We start from the raw sequence: 24056 nt of genomic DNA, 5'->3' as shown, positions 1-24056 counted from the left end.
AGAAAGTCCTATTGACAGCATGTATCTATATTTTTTACATCAATACTTTTGCTAACATCTGTTCAAAAGAGTGATTTAATTTAGATGTAAATAATAAATTATTATATTATGTATCTATCTGTGCGGGCACAGCATGTGGTAACTTTGTTTCTATTAAATAAGTCACCTTTGGGAATAATGGCATTGACTATAGTAACTAAATTCTGTGGCATTTCTCTTAAAATTTGAATAAAACCCTATCTATTAAATTACAGAGATAACTTAAAACTATATAAGCTAATATGAATTTTCAGTCATTTTATGGCCCTGAAAATTTAACACTTTTTTAATAATTAAAAATTCTTTAAAAAATTTCTTTGTAACTCTACCTCCATTTTCTTTAATTCAATGATATAGATAAGAAGCTACACCTATAACTAATTCTTGCTATTTTATAGGGGTGGGGGCAATATTCTGTTGCAATCCTTCTAATTTGTTTTCTCTAATCAATGATGTGTTGGCAGCTCTTTTTTTTTTTTTAAGATTTTATTTATTTATTTGACAGAGAGAATAGCGAGAGAGGGAGCACAAGCAAGGGGAGTGGGAGAGGGAGAAGTAAGCTTCCTGCTGAGCAGGGATCCAAGTGTAGGATTCCATCCTAGGACTCTGGGATCAGGACCTGAGCTAAAGGCAGATGCTTTAACCATTGAGCAGCCCAGGTGCTCCTGTTGGCTTTCAAAATACTATAGTCATTAAATGTGCTTCTCAAAAATCCTACATGTACACAATTTACATAAGTCGTATTTTTCATTGGTCTTTTATTCCAGTATTTTATTTGCATAAATTCATTGTGTTAAATTCCTAGCCTCATCCAAAAAGACCTCTCAAGATTTAAAAACTCGCTACTGTTAATTTTTTTTTTAAAGTTGTTTTATCTCAAAAGGCAGGAGGGCGAAAGAAAGTGGATTCTCTACTCTGCCAACTGTTTAGCATTCAGCTGCTTTAAAAACACTAGCTTCAGAGCTACAGTTATCCAGGCCATTAGGAACATTTCTCTTTTAATGGACAAATGGAAAACAGCATCATCTGTGCAACATGAAAGCTATAAGGAAAGACCGTTCAAAGAACCATTCATATATATAACAGTTACACATAATAGAATTATGGGGAGTTAGTATTGATTATTAGTGGCATTTTTAAAGATCAGTATGACTTTATAGATGCAATTAGAAGGATATTGCTACACAAGATTGGCAAGTCAATTTATGATTCTCAGGCTGAATTTGTTTGCCATACATTAGTGCTCGGGTAATAAATCTTATTTTAATATTCTGTTGTGAACACAAATTTAATTAATATTGAATGAATCAAAATTATAAGCTAACAAATGTAGTGTTGTGAAAAATAATACAATAATAGCCTCTTTAGACTTAGATAAGCAACTTTATTTAGTGTAAATTGGTAGTTAACGGTAAATCTTTTCAGCAACTGTTATCATCTGATTTTGTCAATTTTTTTATTCCTGCTTTTCCTTTGGCATTGAATTAAAAAGCAACAGTGACAGGATCTATATTTCCCAGGAACTGGATATATATGTGTAATTTGAAAGAAATTGTGGTACTTAATATATTTTAAATACACTGAGTACATTTTTGTGTTCACATAGAATTTAAATACTAATAAGAAAAGTCAATGACAATATGGCAATGATTTAATCATTACTTAATGGAATTTGTTGATGTCATTCTTGTTTTCTAATCTTTTACATTAAATGGGTACAGATGAAATTATAACAAATATTGTTATAGAAAAGTAAACATTACATAGACGTACATAAAAATAGATGCCTGTAAGCCAGAATTTTTAGCAGGCAAATATACAACTTAATCAACTAATCAAGGCTTCTTAGAGCCAAAAAAAAAAAAAAAATTGCAAAGTACTGTTCTGGCTGAACTGTTTATAGCCCATTTGGGTGTTCCTCAAAATAGTGCTGCTTCTAAAGGGGCTGAGTCACATTAAACTCTAATGATTGTGCCTATTTCATTTAAACACCTCCAAAGGTTATGATGGGAAGATATTTATGTACTGTGAAGGCTTCAGGTAGAATGGAGCATTCAGTTAGATGCAACAATGTTCTTATTTAATATAAACATAATGAATCTGGATGGAATCCTTAGATCCTTTAGGTAAAATGCTCTCATTATGATAATCATACCCAACAGCATGTTTTCAATTCAGCATTCCATTGCTTTTAAATTTTCCAAGATTTAACAAATGCATGGTCTAGTTGCAACGGAGGTGAATTTTATCTTCCTTCAGGAAGAAAAAAAAAAACTGCATCCATAATTTCCAATTTATATACAACCATTAGTTCTTTATTGCCTTCTCAAGTTACCCCAAAGTCAAAATACTCTATGTTGCTTATGATGTACTAGATTATATTACTAGAAAGCAAGCAAATAAACCAACTAATAACCCCATCATCTTGATAACTTTGCATGACAAAATTTCTTTGTAGTTCATGAGCTTGTTCACCCTTGTAAGTTGCAGGAGTGGGGTTGGGGAATGGGGATTTGAATCATCATTATTTATTAGGATCCCAGGCTGATGGACCAGCCAGGTGCATACTTCATTAGTCAAAGTAAGTCACATGGCCACACTGATTTTAGACACCAGTAACTGCAGTCTTATCCTGTGCCCAGGGTGAAGGGACCCTGAGTGTCTGTATGTATACCTAGTGTTCACTGCTCACAGTGTGGTACTTAATTGTTCAGGTATGACTTCCTTTACTTAAAGTGATCCTTGCTGACACTTCTCAGGATTATTTCAGTGCTATCTGCCTGGGTTTTAACCAAAAATCGGTAGCGATTAGTGATCGTGTATCATTACAATACAAACTAATAATGGGGAGAGTGGAAATGAGAGATCTTAGATCGACATTTATGATTTTATACACCCACACGAAAGTACACTTTTTTGGATATACACTTGAAAGTATAGTATATTATTTTATTCTTTATACAAAATATAAAAGAAAAACTAAGAGAAGAATTTTATTTATTTTTGAAGATTTTATCTATTTATTTGAGAGAGAGAGATAGCAAGAGAGCATGAACAGGGGATAGGGCAAAGGAGAAGCAGGGAGAGGGAGAAACAGGCTCCCGCTGAGCAGGGAGCCTGATGTGGGCTGATGCCAGGACCCTGAGATCTGGATCATGACTGGAGCCCAAGGCAGAGGCTCTACTGACGGAGCCACCCAGGCGCCCCTAGGAGAAGAATTGTAGCTAGAGCTTTCAAGATAAGAAAATAATCTGGAGCACCTGGGTGGCTCAGTGGGTTAAAGCCTCTGACTTCGGCTCAGGTCATGATCCCAGGGTCCTGGTATCGAGCTCCGCATTGGGCTCTCTGCTCAGAAGGGAACCTGCTTCCCATTCTCTCTCTCTCTCTCTCTCTGCCTGCCTCTCTGCCTACTTGTGATCTCTGTCTGTCAAATAAATAAATAAAATCTTTAAAAAGAAAAAGAAAAAAGAAAAAAATTTGCTATAATTACTAACACTAAGGATTTTTTTTTTTTTTAAAGATTTTATTTATTCGACAGACAGAGATCACAAGTAGGCAAAGAGGCAGGCAGAGAGAGAGGGGGAGGCAGGCTCCCTGCAAAGCAGATAGCCTGATGCAGGGCTCGATCCCAGGACCGTGGGATCATGACCTGAGCCGAAGGCAGAGGCTTTAACCCACTGAGCCACCCAGGCGCCCCTAAAGGAATTTTTAAATTAATTAATTAATTAAATTGGTTAGTTAGTCATTTGGCTACTTTGCCTTAGTATTAGTCTGAGTTTAATCACACTTCCCAAGAGTTATCCTTTACTTTTGGCTGTTGTGTGACAGAGAGGATAATGAGATGAGATGGTAAAATGTTTTGTCCAGCTGAAACGTTGGAAGGTGAACTGATTTTATAAACCTCATCAAGGTTTACAGACTGACGTAATACCTCAGCACCTGACAGCTTTCTGGAAAGCTTGTCCAAGGTCTTAGGGTCTGCATAGCTTTCCATGGTATGTGAATCAGGAGAAGAGAAAACATATTCAAAGTAAGTTAGATTACTATACTTACATTAAAGGATAGTGATAAATTGGGTAGAGGGATTATGCTAAATAAACTACTGCACAGTTATATTTTTGTACATAAAAATATTCTAAAGTGGGTGAATTGAAATTTATTCATTTGCATTTTATCTTTCTTAATATAATATCTTTCTTATATAATATCTTATCTTTCTTAATATAATCTCTGAGCCTTTGAGATAAGGTTTTTTCATTCATCTACATACATGGCTAGCAGAATTCTGTGATGGGAATAAAAGTGAACAATTAATATATTTTCTTATAAATTAGTGTTAAAAACTGATTTCAGAAAATGACACAAATATGCTATAGTTCTTTCATATTATATCTGTTTTTTGTCAAATTTAAGAGGAAAAACTAAAGAAAGTAGTAAGTCAGGTCAGAATAGATCACGGGTTTTTATTTGTATATTAAATAATTGTGAAGAAAGATAAGAAAGACTAGAATTGCACACTTCAAATGTGTATTTACCCACAGTCATCTAGCATGAAATATTCTGTGATTTTAAGAGGGTTTATATGGTATTTACAATATCACAATTGAACCAATCTTCTTGTTTATTTAACGTCCAATTAATTCATTTATTAGTCTACATGTTAGTCTATGAATACATGCATGTGAGTTTATATATTTAGCACTTTAAGTCATGGGAAAAAATAACACCACAATTTTGAGTTAAAGTTATGTCATTCCCTGACAAAATTATAAATTTTTTCAGCAAATTAAAGAAGTACATTTTTGTGGGTAAGCTTTTAAAGTTTAGAATTGAGCAACTATTATTTCAATCACAGTTTAATAAATAACTTTTTACAAGCATTACATGATTGTATACCTTGAGATATATCACAAAATATTACAACTTAAATGTTTTATCTAAAGATTCTTCCTCACAATTTTGAATATATACTTACATATATGATATAAATAAAAAGTATATTGTACTTATATATAAGTATATACTTATATAGCTACATTATTATCTGTAATATATATTACACATAATGTAATATGCAACTATAATAATGCATATGTTTGTAATTATAAGCATATGCATATAAATATATGTAATTATAATACATTGTATGTAATATATAAAAAATTATAATATACATATATTCTATGTAATTATATATTTTATATATACAATATATTTTCTAATAAATATTGGAATTTAGAATTAGAATGCTCTAATATATATTTATATGTAATATAAAATGTATGTAAAATATATATATATGAAATTCTATATAGCTATATATATAAATATGTTATATATCATGTATTGTATATTATATAATATACATTTAGAATATATAAAATAGGGGTGCCTGGGTGGCTCAGTGGGTTAAGCCTCTGCCTTCAGCTCAGGTCATAATCTTAGGGTGCTGGGATCAAGCCCCACATTGGGCTCTCTGCTCAGCGGGGAGCTGCTTCCCTTCCTCTCTCTGTGCCTGCCTCTCTGTCTACTTGTAATCTCTGTCAAATAAATAAATAAAAAATCTTTAAAAAATATATAAAATATATAAAATGTGTTATATATTATACATGTATATTCAATACAGGTAACTTTTTTATAAAAAGAAAAGACATAAAAATTTGTTAATATCAACCTAGGTTTTGAAAGATAAAGGACATCCATACTGTCATCTGAGGAAACATGAATTAATAAATCTAGAATAGTATCTCTAAGAACCCTACATTTACTGAAAATAGAGCACTTTAAGAAAATTTTAAAGACAATATATTAAATTTTCTAATTAATATTTTTTTCCAAATAGCAGCATTAGTGTTGCTTGTTAAAAATGCAACCTTCACTAAGCATGATACGCTCTAGTTCCATCCACGTCATCGCAAATGGCAAGATTTCATTTCTTTTGATGGCTGCATAGTATTCCATTGTGTATATATACCACATCTTCTTTATCCATTCATCTGCTGATGGACATCTAGGTTCTTTCCATAGTTTGGCTATTGTAGACATTGCTGCTATAAACATTCGGGTACACGTGCCCCTTCGGATCACTATGTTTGTATCTTTAGGGTAAATACCCAGTAGTGCAATTGCTGGGTCATAGGGTAGTTCTATTTTCAACATTTTGAGGAACCTCTGTGCTGTTTTCCAGAGTGGTTGCACCAGCTTGCATTCCCACCAACAGTGGAGGAGGGTTCCCCTTTCTCCACATCCTCGCCAGCATCTGTCATTTCCTGACTTGTTAATTTTAGCCATTCTGACTGGTGTGAGGTGATATCTCATTGTGGATTTGATTTGTATTTCCCTGATGCCGAGTGACGTGGAGCACTTTTTCATGTGTCTGTTGGCCAAGTCAATCAGAGAAAGACACTATCATATGATCTCCCTGATATGAGGACATGGAGAAGCAACATGGGGGGTTGGGGGATAGGAGAAGAATAAATGAAACAAGATGGGATTGGGAGGGAGACAAACCATAAATAAATAAATAAATAAACCATTTTTAATGGCATTGATTGTAGTTTTTTAAAATCAATTAATTAGGGGGGAGGGGGGATTGGGAAAGGGGGAGGGGGCTATGGACATTGGGGAGGGTATGTGCTATCGTGAGTGCCGTGAAGTGTCTAAACCTGGCGATTCACAGACCTGTACCCCTGGGGATAAAAATACATTATATGTGTATTAAAAAAGTGATAAAAAAAATGCAACCTTCAGATCCCATTTGAGACCTAATGAATCAGAAAACTCGGGTGGAGTTTCCAGGCAGCGCTAAGAGGTGCTGAAGTTGGAGAACCATTGGCAGAGAAAACTGTTTAGATCAGCTGATTTATGGAGGAGATGGCAAGAGTTTCTCAATGAAAGAAATACTACGTTCACTTATTCTCAGGATGAAGTCTTCCGTAGATCCCTGAGTGAACCTTATCTTACAATTAATTTCCAAAAGACCAAGATTCTTGGGCTCCCGAATGTGAGTCTCCTGAGAGAAATATTCCTAGTTAGAAGCTCTGTCAGGGATACGGCTCTTTGTCCTTCAAGTATTTACTGTTCTTCTTAATTCTGTATAAATCTTTTCCCTGCTTCACTGCCTTTGGCAACTTTTTTTTCCCCTCCCTTCAGAGACTGCCTAACTATTATACACCACCTCTCTAGAGTTGCCTTTTCTGGTCACTGAAAGTAAAACAGGGCCCACAGCTCTGTGGCTTATCGCAGTAGGCTGTCTGTGGTAGATCTCTGTACTTACAACACTGTGACGTTTGTTTAAAATTTGAGTTAACGTCTGTTTTTTATTTATTTTTAAAAACTTTCTCTAGAATGTGAACTCCATTTGGACAGGGACAGTATTGGTCTGGTTCACTGACTTATCTTTTTATCATTCACTGTTCATTGGTGCACTGCAGGCATTTTTCGGTGGAAAAATATACATAAATATGGCACATATTTATATAATATTTATTCAAAATTTTACTTGCTAGATAACAATAAGCTAAATAAAATACCTGGGAGTATTTAGCCTGGTAGATGGCATTCTTCCCAACGGAAGGTACTTAAGATTTTTATCAGATCACTCATCAGAAAAAATACAGTTAATCAGGAAATCCATTCACCATAGTTCTTGGCTAAAGTATTGTTAGGTTGATTTTAACTCGATACAAACGTATAAATCTATGTTTAAATGTATAAATCATTTAAAACTCTATCTTCCATTTCAATTTGGCCAAACCTACCTGAAAATTCATTTTGCATCCTAAGAAATTGCTAATCAAGTTGAATTTAGGTTTCAAAATATGTTGTAAGCAATAATTACTGTAAAAAATGTTTCTTTTGAGATCATGTTTTTTAAATTCTCCAGTAGCTTTATAATATTCTTGAAGTTTTACAAGGTCCCCTCTAAAATGAATAGAGAAAACAATAATCAGAATTATGAAAATAAATTCATTCTCTTTTGTACAATTTCCCTTACAAAATAATAAAATATTACCTTGGTGATTTTTTAAATGGCTCTGCATTCATGTTCTATGCATAACAAAATCATGTTTATGAGTATATATTTTCTTGGGGAAAAAATCAGTGGAAGCTGTTTAAGTAGCTTATTTTTTCCTTTATATGATTTGGTTTCAGAATATTCACTCCAGTTACCTAAATTATAAATGTTGCTTCTCCTACTCATAGCACATGACATATTATTACAGGCCAGACTCACTGTAATGTGGTGACCCTAGCGAAACTACCAAGTGAACTTTTCAAATGAAAACATTCAGATAGATTTTGTATTTATGAATAAAAATGAATTTGCTTTTCAGGGAGTTTGGCCGCTGGAAAGTAAATAACCTTGCAGTTGAGAGAAGAAATTTCCTGGGCTCCCCTCTGCCTCTTGCTCCTGAATTCTTCCGCAACATAAGACTTCTGGGACGCCGACCTACCCTTCAGCAAATCACAGAAAACCTTATCAAGAAATATGGGACACATTTCTTGCTATCTGCTACTTTGGGAGGTACGATTCTTTGAAAATATCTGTGCCTATGTGTGTTTGTGGCTAAAACTGTCAAAATCAGGAAAAAAAAGTTTCAGTTTGAATACTTCTAGAATTCATTCATTTATTCAATCTATCCATCGAGTTATTCCTAAATGCCTTCTATGGTATTCACAATGGTAAGGTAGATGGTTATTACTTAGTTCCTGCTTGAAGTCAATTTGCAGTACAATAGCTTGCATTAAATATAGTCATTAACTATTACACTCTATAATGCCAGGTGATGGGCCAAATTTTGCTTAAAAAATGAATAATAAACAGTCAAGTCACGGGTGGAAGTCATCACTTCTGGTTATAGAGAACAGGATAAAGTTTCCTGAAGCAAACGTTAAAGATCTAAAATTACATTTTTTAGCACTACTTTAGTATATCTGATTGTGGTTGATTATGATATAGAGAGGATGATCCTTAAATATCAATCATGATGCATAATGTAAAAGTAGAGATCAGTGATGTCACTTCTTCAATTTATGAATTTGTAAGAAATAAGAAATCTGTGGTTTTAATATCATTAAATATGTGTTTTATCATGGTGATATCTAATTCAGCACTTAGATGATATTTGGGGAGGTAATGTAGTAGGGAAAATGTGTAGAAATGGATGTTACTCTTTACTATAATGAAGAGCACTGAACACCATTGGTATAAAAACAGCGATTCCCTGCTTCCTTGTCTGCTGCTCAGTAGGTGTACTGAATGCAGACAGATTGATTCCCACCAGGGGTGTGGTGATAGGAAAGGCCACCAGTTCTTCATTTGTCCTGCCTTAGACGATGAGTCTTTTCTTTCCGTTAGCTGTCAGTCTAGTCTGTCCGTAAGTCATGCTAATACTTCTTTTTCTTCCAAAATATATCCCATGTCAAAACCTTCTGACTTCTACCCGGACAAGGTCCATACTCCACACAGATCTTTTTAAACTTGGATAAGGTCAAATCATTCCCTGTGTCAATTAAAACATACAATTAGCCACTTAAAATAAAATCCAAATATCTTGTTATGGTGTATAATGCACTGCATGAATGTCTTATACTGGCTTTCACCACAGACCTCAACTTTTCTCTCCGCTCGTCATGCTCTGTTTTCAACGACAGTGACCTTCAAATGTTTTGGGACAATTTTTCTGCTCAAATGTTACTTGCTATAGAGGGTTTCCCTGTGCCTGGTACCAGGAACATGCCCAGTGGTCCACCAGTAGTCTCTATTATATCTTGATCTTCTTTGTATTCTTTATAATCTTCATTTTTATGTGAAATTTTTTAATTACTAGTTTTCTGACTTATTATCTGTCATTCCTGCATATTTTCTTGAAAACTGGGACCTTACCTCTACTTGTCACCAGTTTACCTCCATAGTTTTAAGTGCCTGGCATACAATGGGTTCTCATTAAATATTTGTTAAAATGAATAAATGAAACTAAACTTTGTTTAGAGACTGAGATGTTCAAGTTCACTACATAGATGTCAAAAGTATGATATGTGCAGAGGATAACTGAGATCTAATTCAAGAAGACTGAATAAAAACCAAATCCAAAGAGCCAAAATACTCAGTTAAACAAACAAAGATACAAAATTGGAGAGAATGAGGATGCAAGCAAGAGCAGGTGAGCAAGGCATGGAGAGGTTGGAAAAGGAGATTTCTGGACACGGTGAGTAAATACAAGTCGGTCATATAACCTCAAGGAATTAAAGCTAGAAAATGCAAATGATTCAGGCAGACAGAGCAGGCCAGCCAAGAAAACACAAGCTCTCTGTCTTCCATAAGTGGATAATACTAAAATTATAAGATAAAGAGATCAGCCTGTTATTGAAAAATTGACTTCCCCTCCTTTTTTTAACCAATTGTGAAATATTTTATTTTATTGTGAATTTTTTTAAAGATTTTTTATTTATTTATCTGACAGACAGAGATCACAGGTAGGCAGAGAGGCAGGCAGAGAGAAGAAGGGAAGCAGGTTCCCTGCTGAGCAGAGAGCCTGATGCAGGGCTAGATCTCAGGACCCTGGGATCATGACCTGAGCATCCCAGGACCCTGGGATCATGACCTGAGCGGAAGGCAGAGGTTTTAACCCACTGAGCCACCCAGGCATCCATATTGTGAAATTTTTAAGTGTTAAGTAACTTCTCTGTTAGTTTCCTTTAAGAGAAAGTAGGAGAGTAAAATCGGTGTGGTAAGGTCATAGGAAGATTAATGTAGATGCAGGAAGATAGTCTTGGCATAATGTGTGGCATAATTTTTTTTTAAAGATTTTATTTATTTATTTGACAGAGAGATCACAAGTAGGCAGAGAGGCAGGCAGAGAGAGAGAGGGAAGCAGGCTCCCTGCCGAGCAGAGAGCCCGATGTGGGACTCGATCCCAGGACCCTGAGATCATGACCTGAGCGGAAGGCAGCGGCTTAAACCACTGAGCCACCCAGGCGCCCCTGTGTGGCATAATTTATACATACAATTATTTATGTTATTTTATTATTATTACAGTAGTGTAGATAGAAAAAATTATAAAATATTCCAGTAGTTATAAAAACTGATTCTCTGAAAGCTGTGTCTGTATGGGTTAGTAACAATGATTATTAATGCAATAAAATAGGAAGTAAAAGTGAAAATTAAATTATTACTATAACTTCCTTTAAAAAGTCCAGTGGTCTTGTACTCTCATTAGGCTTCATCACATTTATGGCAATGATGTGTAATATCCAGAATTTCAGAACATAAAATACGTTATCCACATAAGAAAAGAAAAAAGTGACAGAGGAAAGGCAGAAGAGATAAAAAGTAGAGATGAATTTTACAGACATATGTGTTCCTTATACTAAAATCATGGTGACTTTTTGATTATTTTCATTGTTTTGGAATTGTAGATGCCGCGTTTTGGCCTTCAGATTCGTTTTTGTTGTGTATGTTTTTTGTTTGTATAAACATGGTCTAAAAATCCTTTGTGGGATTAAATAATTTCTTCAGGTTGATTATTCAATGGTAGTAATATGTTTTACCGCAATTATTTAAAAGTCTCGTTCAAGCATTTTCTTAAAGGCAAGTCATAGAGTGGGGTTGGGTGGGGGAGGGGAACACATGGAATTGCCAAACTCCCTAGCTCTCTCCCCTCTGGATACTCCTTGGATTTAGTTTTCCTAGTATTTTCTATCGGAATTCTTTTTTTTTTTCTCCTCTAAATGTTATTTATAGTTTCTTTCAGGAATCTTTGTTGGGTGATGTTACTAAGTTAACTAAAATCCATGAAATTATTTACATAGCTAAAGGATATAAACTATTTGCAATTAAAATGCACACCAAGTTGATTTCAGGCGATTTTTAAAAATATTGCTGTTGTAATTACACTAAACTTTTTTTTTTTTTTATTGTTGCTCTAGGTATATTTTAACTTTATATGTTTTACCTGGCTGAACATGAAATCATATCATTCCATTTTTTTAAAAATGAGATTTGTGGTATTTAATTAGAGCTCTTTCTCTCTCTTGCTTTCTCCTTAACCACCTAAGTAACAACTGTAATATTAACACACTGAGGACATCATGTATATAAGCAAACATTTTAAACAAAAGGCCAGTAATTTTTTTGCTTCCCAAGTAACCAGGAACTAAATTTAAACATTTTAAACATTTGAAAAAATAAGTTGTGTGAAATACTCTCGGTATTAAAGTGATGAAAAATAAATGAAAAATGTCTTTTTTCCCTGAGTTATTTAGTACATCATATTATTGACTTAGACATAAAACTTTGGGTAGCATACTTGAAGCCTTTAATGGGATATTTTATGATAGATAAAGCCAGTGATTGAATTTTCTCCCTATAGGGAAAAATAAATTATAAAACACCTTCTTTAATATATATCATTTTTCACATTTATTTTATCTTATAGCTTTCAGACTATTTATCAATATAGTAATTCAGCTTGCTTCTATTTGGATAATGATATCTAAACTCCATCACTGTTTAAATATCTAAAATAAGCTACTCAATATAAAGAATCAATCTTGGAAAAGATTGTACTACTGGAATATATTGATTTCTAGGTATAGAATATATTTCATGACTGTTTTTATAATATATTTCATTATAGTACAATGTATGACAAATACTGAAATAAAAGTGTGTCTCTGTAGTGAATATAGAACAACAACAACAAAGGAGTGAATAGGAAAAAAATAAAAAGAGCTTAAAACTGCTGAGTTCAAAGATGAGAGGGAGGAGACCTACTATTAAGCACCAAACTTAGGTTCTGGAGCAATTTAAAAAGACAAAAATACTAAGGAAGATGCAGCCCCCAAATTCACTTATAATGTTATAAAATGTTGTAATAAAATATTTATAATAATTTAAAATAGGACCCTCACCTGCAGTATTACACAGAGTTGTCCAGGCAGTCATGATTCCAGCCCCGAGCCACCCACAGTCACAGGAGTGTATGTGCGGCTCCCATATCAACCGAGGCTCTCTATAGCCCCACACAGTGAAGAACAGACCAAAACTTGTGCTCTTTCCTGACAGGCGCATCTTGAAGAAGAGGAAGAGGCAGGGTTACTCACATCAGTCCCTTTCCTACACCAGCCTTTCTGTTAACTCACAGCACTTCTGTGGGCAGTCAAGAATGCAAGGACAAAATGCCTTCCCAAGGAGAGGAGTGCAGGAAAAAGTACTCTTTACTTGATAGAGATATTTAATTTTATTTATTATTTTTTAAGATTTATTTATTCATTTGTCAGAGAAAGAGAGAGCGAGCACAAACAGGGGAGCAACAGAGGGAGAGGGGAGTGGGAGAAGCAGACTCCCTGCTGAGTAGGGATCCCATGACCTTGGAATCATGACCAGAGCTGAAAGCAGACAATTAACCAACTGAGCCACCAAGGTGCCCCAATAGAAGTATTTTAAAAAATCAAACCAAAATTCATTCTAGGGACGAATGGATCATATATTAAGATTTAAGATTTGTTCATTTGCTACTTTAGAAAATATTTTTCACTCTCAGCAACATTAAACAATTCCTGCTTGACCAGTGTTTATTTGTTTGTTTTAATTATTTATTTATTTATTTGACAGACAGAGATCACAAGTAGGCAGAGAGGCAGGCAGAGAGAGGAGGAAGCAGGCTCCCTGCTGAGCAAAACCCAATGTGGGGCTGGATCCCAGGACCCTGAGATCATGACGGGAGCTGAAGGCAGAGGCTTAACCATCTGAGCCACTCAGGCACCCCGACCAGTGGTATTTGAATGCACAGTTTTAAAAGTCATAATTTAGCTTTTAGTAGAAATAAGTTATTTTTAAATATATGTCTTTTAATTTTTTTTTCTGAAAGTGCTTATGAGAATGTATCCTGTTACCACATTTTCAACTTAAGCATTTCATCAGATATTTAATTTTGTTTATATAAAGAAAATATTTTCTTCATTATGAGAATGGAAAAATAGATGCTTGATGTCCTGAGTAGTAGCATTAACTTACTAGCATAGTTATTTAAAATAATGAATACTATCTCAATCACTACTTAGTGTATAAGTCACTATGGCTGCAAAGTAGTTTACTAGCTTGCAAGTTTTACCATATACTGTTTGTGTGTGTATCTCTTTCAAGGACAGAAGCCAGAAGTCAAGCAATAAGATACAGTATAGATACGACAGCAATTCGATTTTTAAAAATTGAAGGGTCAGGGGTGGGAGGTTGGGGGAACAGGTGGTGGGTGATGGGGAGGGCACGTTTTGCATGGAGCACTGGGTGTTGTGCAAAAAGAATGAATACTGTTACGCTGAAAAAATTAATAAAAAGGGAAAAAAAAAAAAAGATACATCAATGAGGGGCGCCTGGGTGGCTCAGTGGGTTAAAGCCTCTGCCTTTCGCTCAGGTCATGATCCCAGGGTCCTGGGATCGAGCCCCGCATCGGGCTCTCTGCTTGGCAGGGAGCCTGCTTCCTCCTCTCTCTCTGCCTGCCTCGCTCCCTACTTGTGATCTCTATCTGTCAAATAAGTAAATAAAATCTTTAAAAAAAAAAAAAATTGTCTTGCATCCCTAGGAGTGTAAGATTCCAAATATCCTTATTTAATTTCAGAAATACTCAATTCTCACTTTTATCTATATAAATTACATTCTGTATAAAGTGTCCACAGACAGTTTTAATTCTATGTCATATACCACCTTCTTTCAAAATTGATCAGTGGTTGTGTTTCTCATTTTCATTTGGTCTCTTCTTAGGAAATACAAATTCCTTTTATTCTAGTTTAACTGTAACATAATTAAAGAAGCAAATCTGCTAAAACATATGCAAATAGAAATTCTCACTAAAAATGCATGGAACTATTTCCTCTATTAGAACGCATATTCTGTTTTAAGAAAAGGAACTAAAAGTAAGAAAAAGAAATATTTTCTGAAGTTTCATTCCAGACAATCATAAAAACAATCATGTTGAAGAGGGAAAAAAAATTGCCGTACTTATTTTTTTTTCCCATTTTATTTATTTTTTCAGCGTAACAGTATTCATTCTTTTTGCACAACACCCAGTGCTCCATGCAAAACGTGCCCTCCCCATTACCCACCACCTGTTCCCCCAACCTCCCACCCCTGACCCTTCAAAACCCTCAGGTTGTTTTTCAGAGTCCATAGTCTCTTATGGTTCGCCTCCCCTTCCAAATTTTTTTTTTTTAATAAACATATAATGTATTTTTATTCCCAGGGGTACAGGTCTGTGAATCGCCAGGTTTACACACTTCACAGCACTCACGATAGCACTTACCCTCCCCAATGTCTATAGCCCCCTGCTGTACTTATTTTTAAAATTAAGATATACTACGTCGATTAGTTATATCCATTGTTCTCTGTCTCTGTCTCTTTCTGTCTTGTTTCAATGTCTCTCATCTCTCTTTTTCCCTCTATTTTTATTTCTCATGTTTTTATTGATACAGAAAATTTTCAAAAAATGGAAGTTAAAATAATATTGTTAATTAAATATTTATTGTTTATAAGGCAGTTATCTACTAAAGTGATTTGAAACCATTTATGTAACTAGTCATGAACATAACACAAAAGAAATTGGGATTAAAATTGCTATGTCGATGGATCTTAATAATGACATTTCTGGCAACTAAATCAAAAGATAAATGTTAAGTTTTCATATTTTATAAATTTGGTTATATGTTTTCTTTTTCTTCCTTATAGCACTTTGTAAGGTAGATAAATCATCTGTCCATTGTTTGACAAAGAGATACCAGTTACCTGTAACAGTGCAAAGATCCAATATTTTTTTTTTTAAAGATTTTATTTATTTATTTGACAGACAGAGATCCCAAGTAGGCAGAAAGGCAGGCAGAGAGAGAGAGAGAAGCAGGCTCCCCGCTGAGCAAAGAGCCTAATGCGGGGCTCGATCCCAGGACCCTGAGATCATGGCCTGAGCCGAAGGCAGAGGCTTAACCCACTGAGCCACCCAGGCGCCCCAAGATCCAATATTCTTTAAGGGAACATGCAGGTGACAGGCATATACAGATATTTAAATTGATAGTAAGTTTTACTGCTGTTATTATGGTTTAGAGCCTCATTACTCAAGGGTAATTCATGGTCCAATACCATCAGCATTACCTTGGAGCTTGTTAGACCTGCAGAATCTCAGATTCCATCTTAGATTAATGAATCAGAATCTACATGTTAACCAGATCTCTGGGTGATTTATATGCACATTAAGTTTGAATAGTCCTGTTTAGAGTATCTATATAAATTTAGAAAATTAATCTTAAATTTAAATTAATCTTAATTAATCTGAAAATTAATTTTACCAAAATAATAGCAGGAGTCTATAACATACATAACAAAAATGTTCATTATAACATTGTAAACAACTCCAAAAGAGAGGTAATTTAATTGTGTTTCATTCCAGGTAGATTCAGTTTCGTCTGATATGGGAACTATTTATTTCCAGTTCCTCTTTTTTCATGTCATTGCTCTATAAGGAACATTATGGTAACTGGGCAATTTTGTTTAAAAATTTTTCTGACTTTTTGGGTGGATAATTGCTAATAATCCAAAAGTCAGATGCTTTCATTTGGAGTGTTTTGCAAAACATATTATGTTTCTTTGTCGAAGCTCTCTAAGACTAGTTATTTCCTTCACATATTATCTTGCAAATGCCAATTGGTGTTAAGCCAACATATCTGTTTTTACTGCCTTTAGATATTTATTTGGCTCTGCTTCTTGTCAGAAGCCCTAGTTTTCTCAGCTAGAGTTTTTTTTTTTAATGTCTGTTTCTAAAACACTGTTCTTTCTACAACACTGTATTAGTGGAAAGATAGATATGATAGGGATGTTTACCTTTTTACATGTTAAGCTAAGAAAGGACAGTCATCACTAGTGAGAGAAAAGTACACTGTAAAAACTGAAATATATTTTCAAAAGAGCAACTATACCCAAAATATTATAAGACTTTATCACAAGGAATAATGTAATCTTTTATTACCAAAAAATAGGATGACATTTTTGGGTTGAAATGATACATCAAAAGTAAGACCTACAATTACATTTAAGCTCTGTTTGCATTGGTTATTCCTATGAGAAAGATTTCTACTCAAACAGCAGTTCTTTATAAGTAAAACTTATACAAAAGCAAATGGACATTCAAAATAAGATCTTCCAGGGTAAGGAAATTGAATGACCAGGAAGATATCTACCAGAAATGTACAGTTGTTTTGTTTTGTTTGTTTTATTTTGCTTTGTTTTTGTCTGGGTGGGATGGTATACATTCTAGGTTGGTAGACTAAACCAAGGGCAGAGCCAACCTGTAAGTGTTATTTTCATCACAGTAAAGAAATAACAAAACACAACAACTAATATGCTTTGATGGTGGATCTTCTGTGTTCCACTCTGGGTGTCTCTTCGTTCCAAGAATTAAGTTGAAGAAGTTTCACTTTGGAGCATGCTGTCCTTCTGGTAGAGGGAAAAAGCCAAAGAATTTGTGTAACTGCAGCATTTTTCAAAACTTGTACTAGATCATGGCATGCTGGCTTTCGTGTATTCCACTCACCCAAGTGTTACCCTTTCCCTTACCAAGTTAAAGGAAATCACTCATGAACTGTTTATAGTTCTTCTCTACAATGGACCATTAATCCATGGATGCATATTTGCAAACACAATTGTGCAGAAGGTAATTGCAAAAATTAATGCAATCTGCCACATCATCATTATTGATTTATCCATAGGATTCTTTTACTCATTCTATTATCCATGGTTTTTTTTGACTTGTTCTAACTTTTTGAGAGCATTACCTTTATCCTCAATAACTATATATATGAGAATCCAAATTGAGAAAATCCAAGGAAAATATAATAGAACGAAATTTCTTTAAAATTTATCTTCCTCATGGACATAACATAGATGATTTGAAAATTGGGACAGAAAAATACATTACTAGGAGGTCCTAGTAATCATATCAAATGTACCTAATCGCTTCTTATGAACCGATCATAGGATAACATTAAAGTCATGATTGGTTTTTTGTTGTTGTTTTATTGTCTTCCGTTTGCATTCTCTCTGGAAGCATCCTTCAATATGTGCTTTTAATGTTCATAAACTACCGCAGTGTTTTAGTTGTAAAAGGCACAGCTGCATGATTTCTGTGTGAAATAATCACATCTTTTATATCCACAGTCATTAATCCTTTTTACTTTCTAACAAACTCAGAATGTTGAATCGTTTTCAGAGTCACATTTAGTTTTTACAAAATGTGTGGATGTCCTTTGGTACTCATGTCATGCTTATGAGCTATAGCTGGGTTAAAAAATAGGAATAAAAGTGACATTTGAGTGCAAATTTTTAGCTGATTGAATAATATCTCAGTTTTTAAATATGAATATTGTGTGTTATTTACATAGAATTCTGATGAACTTTTATAATTGAATACTTGAGAAAGATTTAAAATTAAGGTTAAGACTGCATTCTTCTTTTTTTTGCATTCTTTTTTCTCAAAACTGACTGTAAGAGTTTCAAAGGATATGAAGCCCATAAACATCACAAAAACATGGTAGTTATATATAATTAAAAAAAAAAAACAGATCTCTTAGAGGAAAGAAATTGTCTTATTTCCAATGTAGATTGAGTAGCCTTGTCAGAATATTTTAAGTGTTTAACAATATATGATTTATAACACTTGAAATGTAGCACAAACCACCCAGCTTACATCACATAGTTGTTTAGTTTATTGTAAATAAGGGTTTAAAACAAGGTATTCATAAGAACAATTTGGGTGACTTAAACTGCCTCACATGCTTCACTATAGGGAAAGCTTTTGCATACATGGATTAATGTTCAACTATAGAGAACTATGAGCGACTTATGAGTGGTTTCTCTTTTATCAGGTTATTGGAAAGAATAACCAACTGCTACCTTTAATCGGCACATGTATCTTGGTTACAAGAGCCACTAGAAAACAGTTTTGACTTGTAAAATGCTAACTTGTAAAAATTTAAAGCCTCCTCATTTACTGTTGGCCCCTAATTAAAAAAAAAAAAATGAAAGAGAGGAAGCCAACATTTATTGTACATGTTGTATGTGTTCTGCCAGGTTCTACGGAGGCATTATATGCTTAGTCTCTTCAAACAGATGAGAGTAGGATATCGGTTCTGTCATAGAGATGGAAATGCTAAGGGCAAGTGTAACTTTACAAAAGCCCCAGAGCAATCAAGTTAGAGGACTATGAGCTGTCAAGATTTACCTTCACATACCGCTGACTCCAAAACGCACATTTTCCTTTCTCTTATTATATTTCTTTCAAATTAAAACAGCAACAATGAAGAATGAACTGTAAAACTATTGATATAAGTGTATAACGATTTACAATATTTTTTCCTTAAATTTTTTCTGTAGTCCATAATATATATTTGCTCTCAGGATAGAAGGAGGGAAGCACATTTATCTGTACATCACAAATAAACGTGGACTCTGAAAAACAAAGGAAACATTTTCTTAAATCTCCAGTAGATAGAGAATGGAAGCTGCTGTGACTCATGTTGATGACTATGGGCCATCACTTCTCTATGGACATCGTTGATTGCTGAAACTTATATTAGCATTTATCATTCATATTGTAACATGGGACCACTCTGGAATAGTAATTCCTGGCTCTTGGTACGTGTCATTTTCCAAATTATCACAGGACAACCTAATAATGCAAAATATCCTTAAATCAAATTTTTTTAAAAGATTTTATTTATTTATTTGACAGAGAGAGATCACAAGTAGGCAGAGAGGCAAGCAGAGAGAGAGGGGGGAAGCAGCCTCCCTGCTGAGCAGAGAGCCCAATGCAGGACTCGATCCCAGGACCCTGAGACCATGACCTGAGCAGAAGGCAGAGGCTTAACCCACTGAGCTACCCAGGTGCCCCTCCTTAAATCAAACTTTTTAACCTGCTTTTTAGCATAAGATTACGCTACTCCTCTCTTTTTGTGTGATGATTGACTCAGCTGAGGTCCCACTAAGGAATTTTCACCTGAAACATGAAGATGTATAAAGGGTTATGGTATTTAAAGGACTGTTTTGAGAGCTATTTCCTCACCATGTGTGGATACAGACTGTAGGACGAGGGCTCATCAGTTTGTGAAAGAAGTGGAAAAGGAGGTTTCTGTTCACAAATAAGACAAAATAGCTAAAATTACTAGAAATGTACACATATGGACTGAAATGCTTTATTCTAAATTTTAAGGAATTGAGGTGAATAAAAGAGATGAATACCATGCCAACAACTTTTGAATTCTGACTGCAATCTAGTCATATTCTAAATCCTTTATAGATATTATCTGTTTCATGTTTCCAGCTGCTCTTTGAGGAAGGAATACTCTGCTCATGTTACATGAGAGGAAACTGAGTCAAGTTACACAATTCAGGATCATTCAGTTACTAAGTAGAAGTCAGTATTAAAACCCAAATCTATTTGGCACTAAAAGTTGACACACTTACATCTAAACTACGATAATTAATTCTCTATTTTTCTTTCTTCCAGCACCTCATAATTCAGTGAAAGGGTCCATTATAGTGGTCTAATTATCTCTTCTGCTCGATGATGTATAGTTTTTCCATTCATGTTGGACACCTCCAATAATAAGAAAATTCACCACTATACAAAAAAAGACAGAGTGAAGATGACTCTCTTCACGTATTTAAATGGTTTTCTTAAATCTCCAGAAGGCAAAACTAATTTCCAATAAATCAATTGAACCTATATTTTGAATTTAACATATTACTGAATTGAAGAAAAGATTAGATATTATTTTAAAGAATAGGCAATTAAGCTTCCTTCTGTCTACAGGAATCCATAGAAAATGTGAATGTAAGGAGGTTAAACATGGATATTTAGATGTAATTTTCTAAATAGAATCATCTGAGAACAGCAAATCATTCACAATTTCATTTTAGTCATCATACTAATATCATGAACTTACTAATCACTCTAAAACTTTTCTGATGAATAAATATTTTAAATCATTCTCATTTCTTTCTTATGGCTGCACTGTTTTCTACTGTATAGATGTAACATTATTTTTAATGATTGGGTATCTGTGTTGCTACAAATATTACAAATAAAGCCACAGTAAGAAACCTCTTGCATATTTTAGCCACTGTTTTTTGGGATAGATTCTTGAAAATAGGTTGCTGAGTCATTGTTGGTAACTATTGCCAGATTTCTCTCTATAGCTACATCATTTTGCATGACTAAGAGCCATATATCAGAGGGCCTGTTTCCTTCCTGTTTGCCAACAGCTTTGGCAAAGTCTTCAAACTTTTGGATTTTGGCAAATTCCATAATTGCACAGTGATATATCAATATATTTTAATTTGAGTTTCTTGTACTATTTTAACCTATATTTCCTGTATTTTCTGCTTTATGAAAAGTGCTGCCATTAAAGCAACTTGGCAAGTCTTAGTCTTTAGCACTCATTATACAATGTTTTTCTTCATTCCATTTAATAATATTTGGACTGAATTCTCCAATATCAGATATCAAGTCTATTTGTTTCCTTTACATTTACATTTACCAAGATCTTTGCTATTTTGTTTTTAACCCTTCTTAATAAGACACGTCTCTTGCTGTCTTAGTCCATTTGGGCTGCTAACAAAACACCACAAACCGAGTGGCTGATAAATAGCAGAAATTTATTGCTCACTGTTTTGTTTGTTTCAGCTCTTGTAGTTAGGCTGTTTGATGTCCAGTATGCATGTTGGGATCCTAATACAAACCGAGTATGGGACCTTCCAGAAGTAGCATTGTTAACACTTTACTTCTGATATCAATAGACCTGAGCTCTTGCTTTATCCGCTGTTTATAAGCTGTTACTCAGGATTAAATAGTCACCAAGGATATGTCATTTTAAAATTAGTATTATTCTATTTATGTGATATTTTATAAAACTGGCTTGCCAATTTGTAAGTGGGTATAATGCCACCAGAGCAGTGGGTCCCTGAGAGTAAGAGTAACCATCAAGTCTGACAATTATATGCTAGATGAATATCCAAGGATATGGAAATCTGATATGGAAAGTTCTTAGTGTTAATTTAAATACCATTGATATTTTAGGTCAACATTTGAACATAAAAAAAATCAAAGCTTAATTATATTATATTTTAAATTTCACCTTCAAAAATTCATTGTCAATACCCAAATCTTCCATGGAGGTTAATGATTTCCATAGAGCTTATTAACACATAATATTTTTATGTAATGCCGCATGAAAACCTGTGAATTTAATTCATATATGTTTATATAACTCTATATGCCTATGTATGTTTTCTTTGCATTTTCAAGGTTCAATTGAAAATGGTTAGGGGCACCTGGCTGGCTCAGTCTTGAACATGCAACTCCTTAGCGTGGGGTTATAAATTTGAGCCCCAAGTTGAGTATATAGTTTACTAAAATAAAATATTTTTAAAAAATGGCTAGTTTAATCATGTGCTTGGTCATGTTTCCATTAGTCATGCTGATCCACAATAAGCATTTCTAAGTATATACAATTTCATATCATGCACCCCCCCCTTAAGTTCAATTTACATATTTTCTGTTCTTAATTTGCTTTTGTGCCGCATAAGTGTTAGGTAAACTAAACTGCATGAGAAAGTCAATAAAATCTAGAGAAATTGTTCCACAAATGCTAGCTATTCAACATTTACCAAAAAAGTATTTACAGCCTTCAAAAGCTCACGTACCTTCCTAGGCACGTGAGAAATATTCACGAAGAACACAAAAGTTAAACTTGTCTTTTGTTGCTTATCACTCTTTGGTTTTACTATGTCTGTAATCTATACTTCCTCACCTGCAGATCATGGAAAAATTGATGTTAAGTGGAAAATGGAATAATTTTAAATATCATTAATACAGGAGAGGAGTCACTCACAATTTTTGTGGACAAGCGGAAGCTGAGCAAGAGATCTGAAGGAAGTGATTCCAGCACCAACAGCTCGTTGGTCACTCTGGAGACACTACATCAACTGGCTGCTTCCTATTTCATTGACAGGGACAGCACCCTTCGGAGACTTCACCACATTCAAATCGCATCCACTGCCATTAAGGTATGAATGAGTTTACCTTAAAATGATGTCATACTGTGATTTTTCCTAGCTCTAAAATGCATCTCTGTATATTTTCATGTATCATGACTGAAACAATTATGTTCTAAGAAGAAAAAAAGAAGTCGCATTTCCATTTGTCACACGTTATGTAATAGACTTCGATGAAATGGTTTGTCTGTAAATTTGTGACTTGATTTTTGGGTCAAGGTTAACTGAAATACACTTGGACTGGGTAAGAGTCTGGGTGCACAGATTCCCTCATAACATGTATGAGGATAAAACTTTGTTTTAATACCATTAGTTTATTTTGTGAATAGTCATACTTTATAGCATTTATTTAACTACATTGTGAGATTTGTGCATTTATTTAACTACATAGGTGCCGTATTAGGCTCGAAATGGTCAGTGACACAAAAGTCATTAAGGAGTCTTGGTTTAGGGAATATCCCATCCCCCATACTTTAACAATATATTAAGAAGTACAAGTATTTGGGTATAAGTTTCTGGAAGTCAAGATGCAGCATAGTCTAGAATTAGTAGGTAAACTCCATGTGTTCACTAGAATCCTTTCCTCTGACTATACTAAGGTTGGCTTTACCAAAACTGAGAGAAAGTAAGAATAAGGTGCCTTTAATTTTTATTTTTTTTTTTTAAAGAGAGAGAAACAGATGGAGAGAGAGGGAGACAGACAGTGGTTTCCAAAACATTAGGTTTTTTTGACATATTTCTCTGGCAGTTTAAATCAACATGCTATTGTGTTTGGTCAACAGACATTGCCAAGTAAAGAATCATTGCAGTGTGGTAGGGTGGTCCTGCACTCAGTTAACAAGAGCAAAACAGGGGCGCCTGGGTGGCTCAGTGGGTTAAGCCGCTGCCTTCGGCTCAGGTCATGATCTCAGGGTCCTGGGAT

General features: G+C 34.4%; 1 protein-coding gene across 3 annotated transcripts in view; it reads left to right on the top strand.

Annotated features, from left to right (window-relative positions):
* The window catches only part of BRINP3 (BMP/retinoic acid inducible neural specific 3), a 399003-nt gene that overhangs the window by 181193 nt on the left and 193754 nt on the right, over window positions 1-24056 (top strand). For all 3 annotated transcript variants that reach the window (XM_045983654.1, XM_045983655.1, XM_045983653.1), the window contains exons 3-4: window positions 8376-8566; window positions 22956-23146. In XM_045983654.1, the coding sequence (XP_045839610.1) occupies window positions 8376-8566; window positions 22956-23146 (382 nt within the window). The remainder of the gene's footprint in view (window positions 1-8375; window positions 8567-22955; window positions 23147-24056) is intronic.

Source organism: Meles meles, chromosome 17, assembly GCF_922984935.1.
Source record: "Meles meles chromosome 17, mMelMel3.1 paternal haplotype, whole genome shotgun sequence".
Classification (NCBI taxonomy): domain Eukaryota; kingdom Metazoa; phylum Chordata; class Mammalia; order Carnivora; family Mustelidae; genus Meles; species Meles meles.
This window is presented reverse-complemented; position numbering and strand designations above follow the sequence as displayed.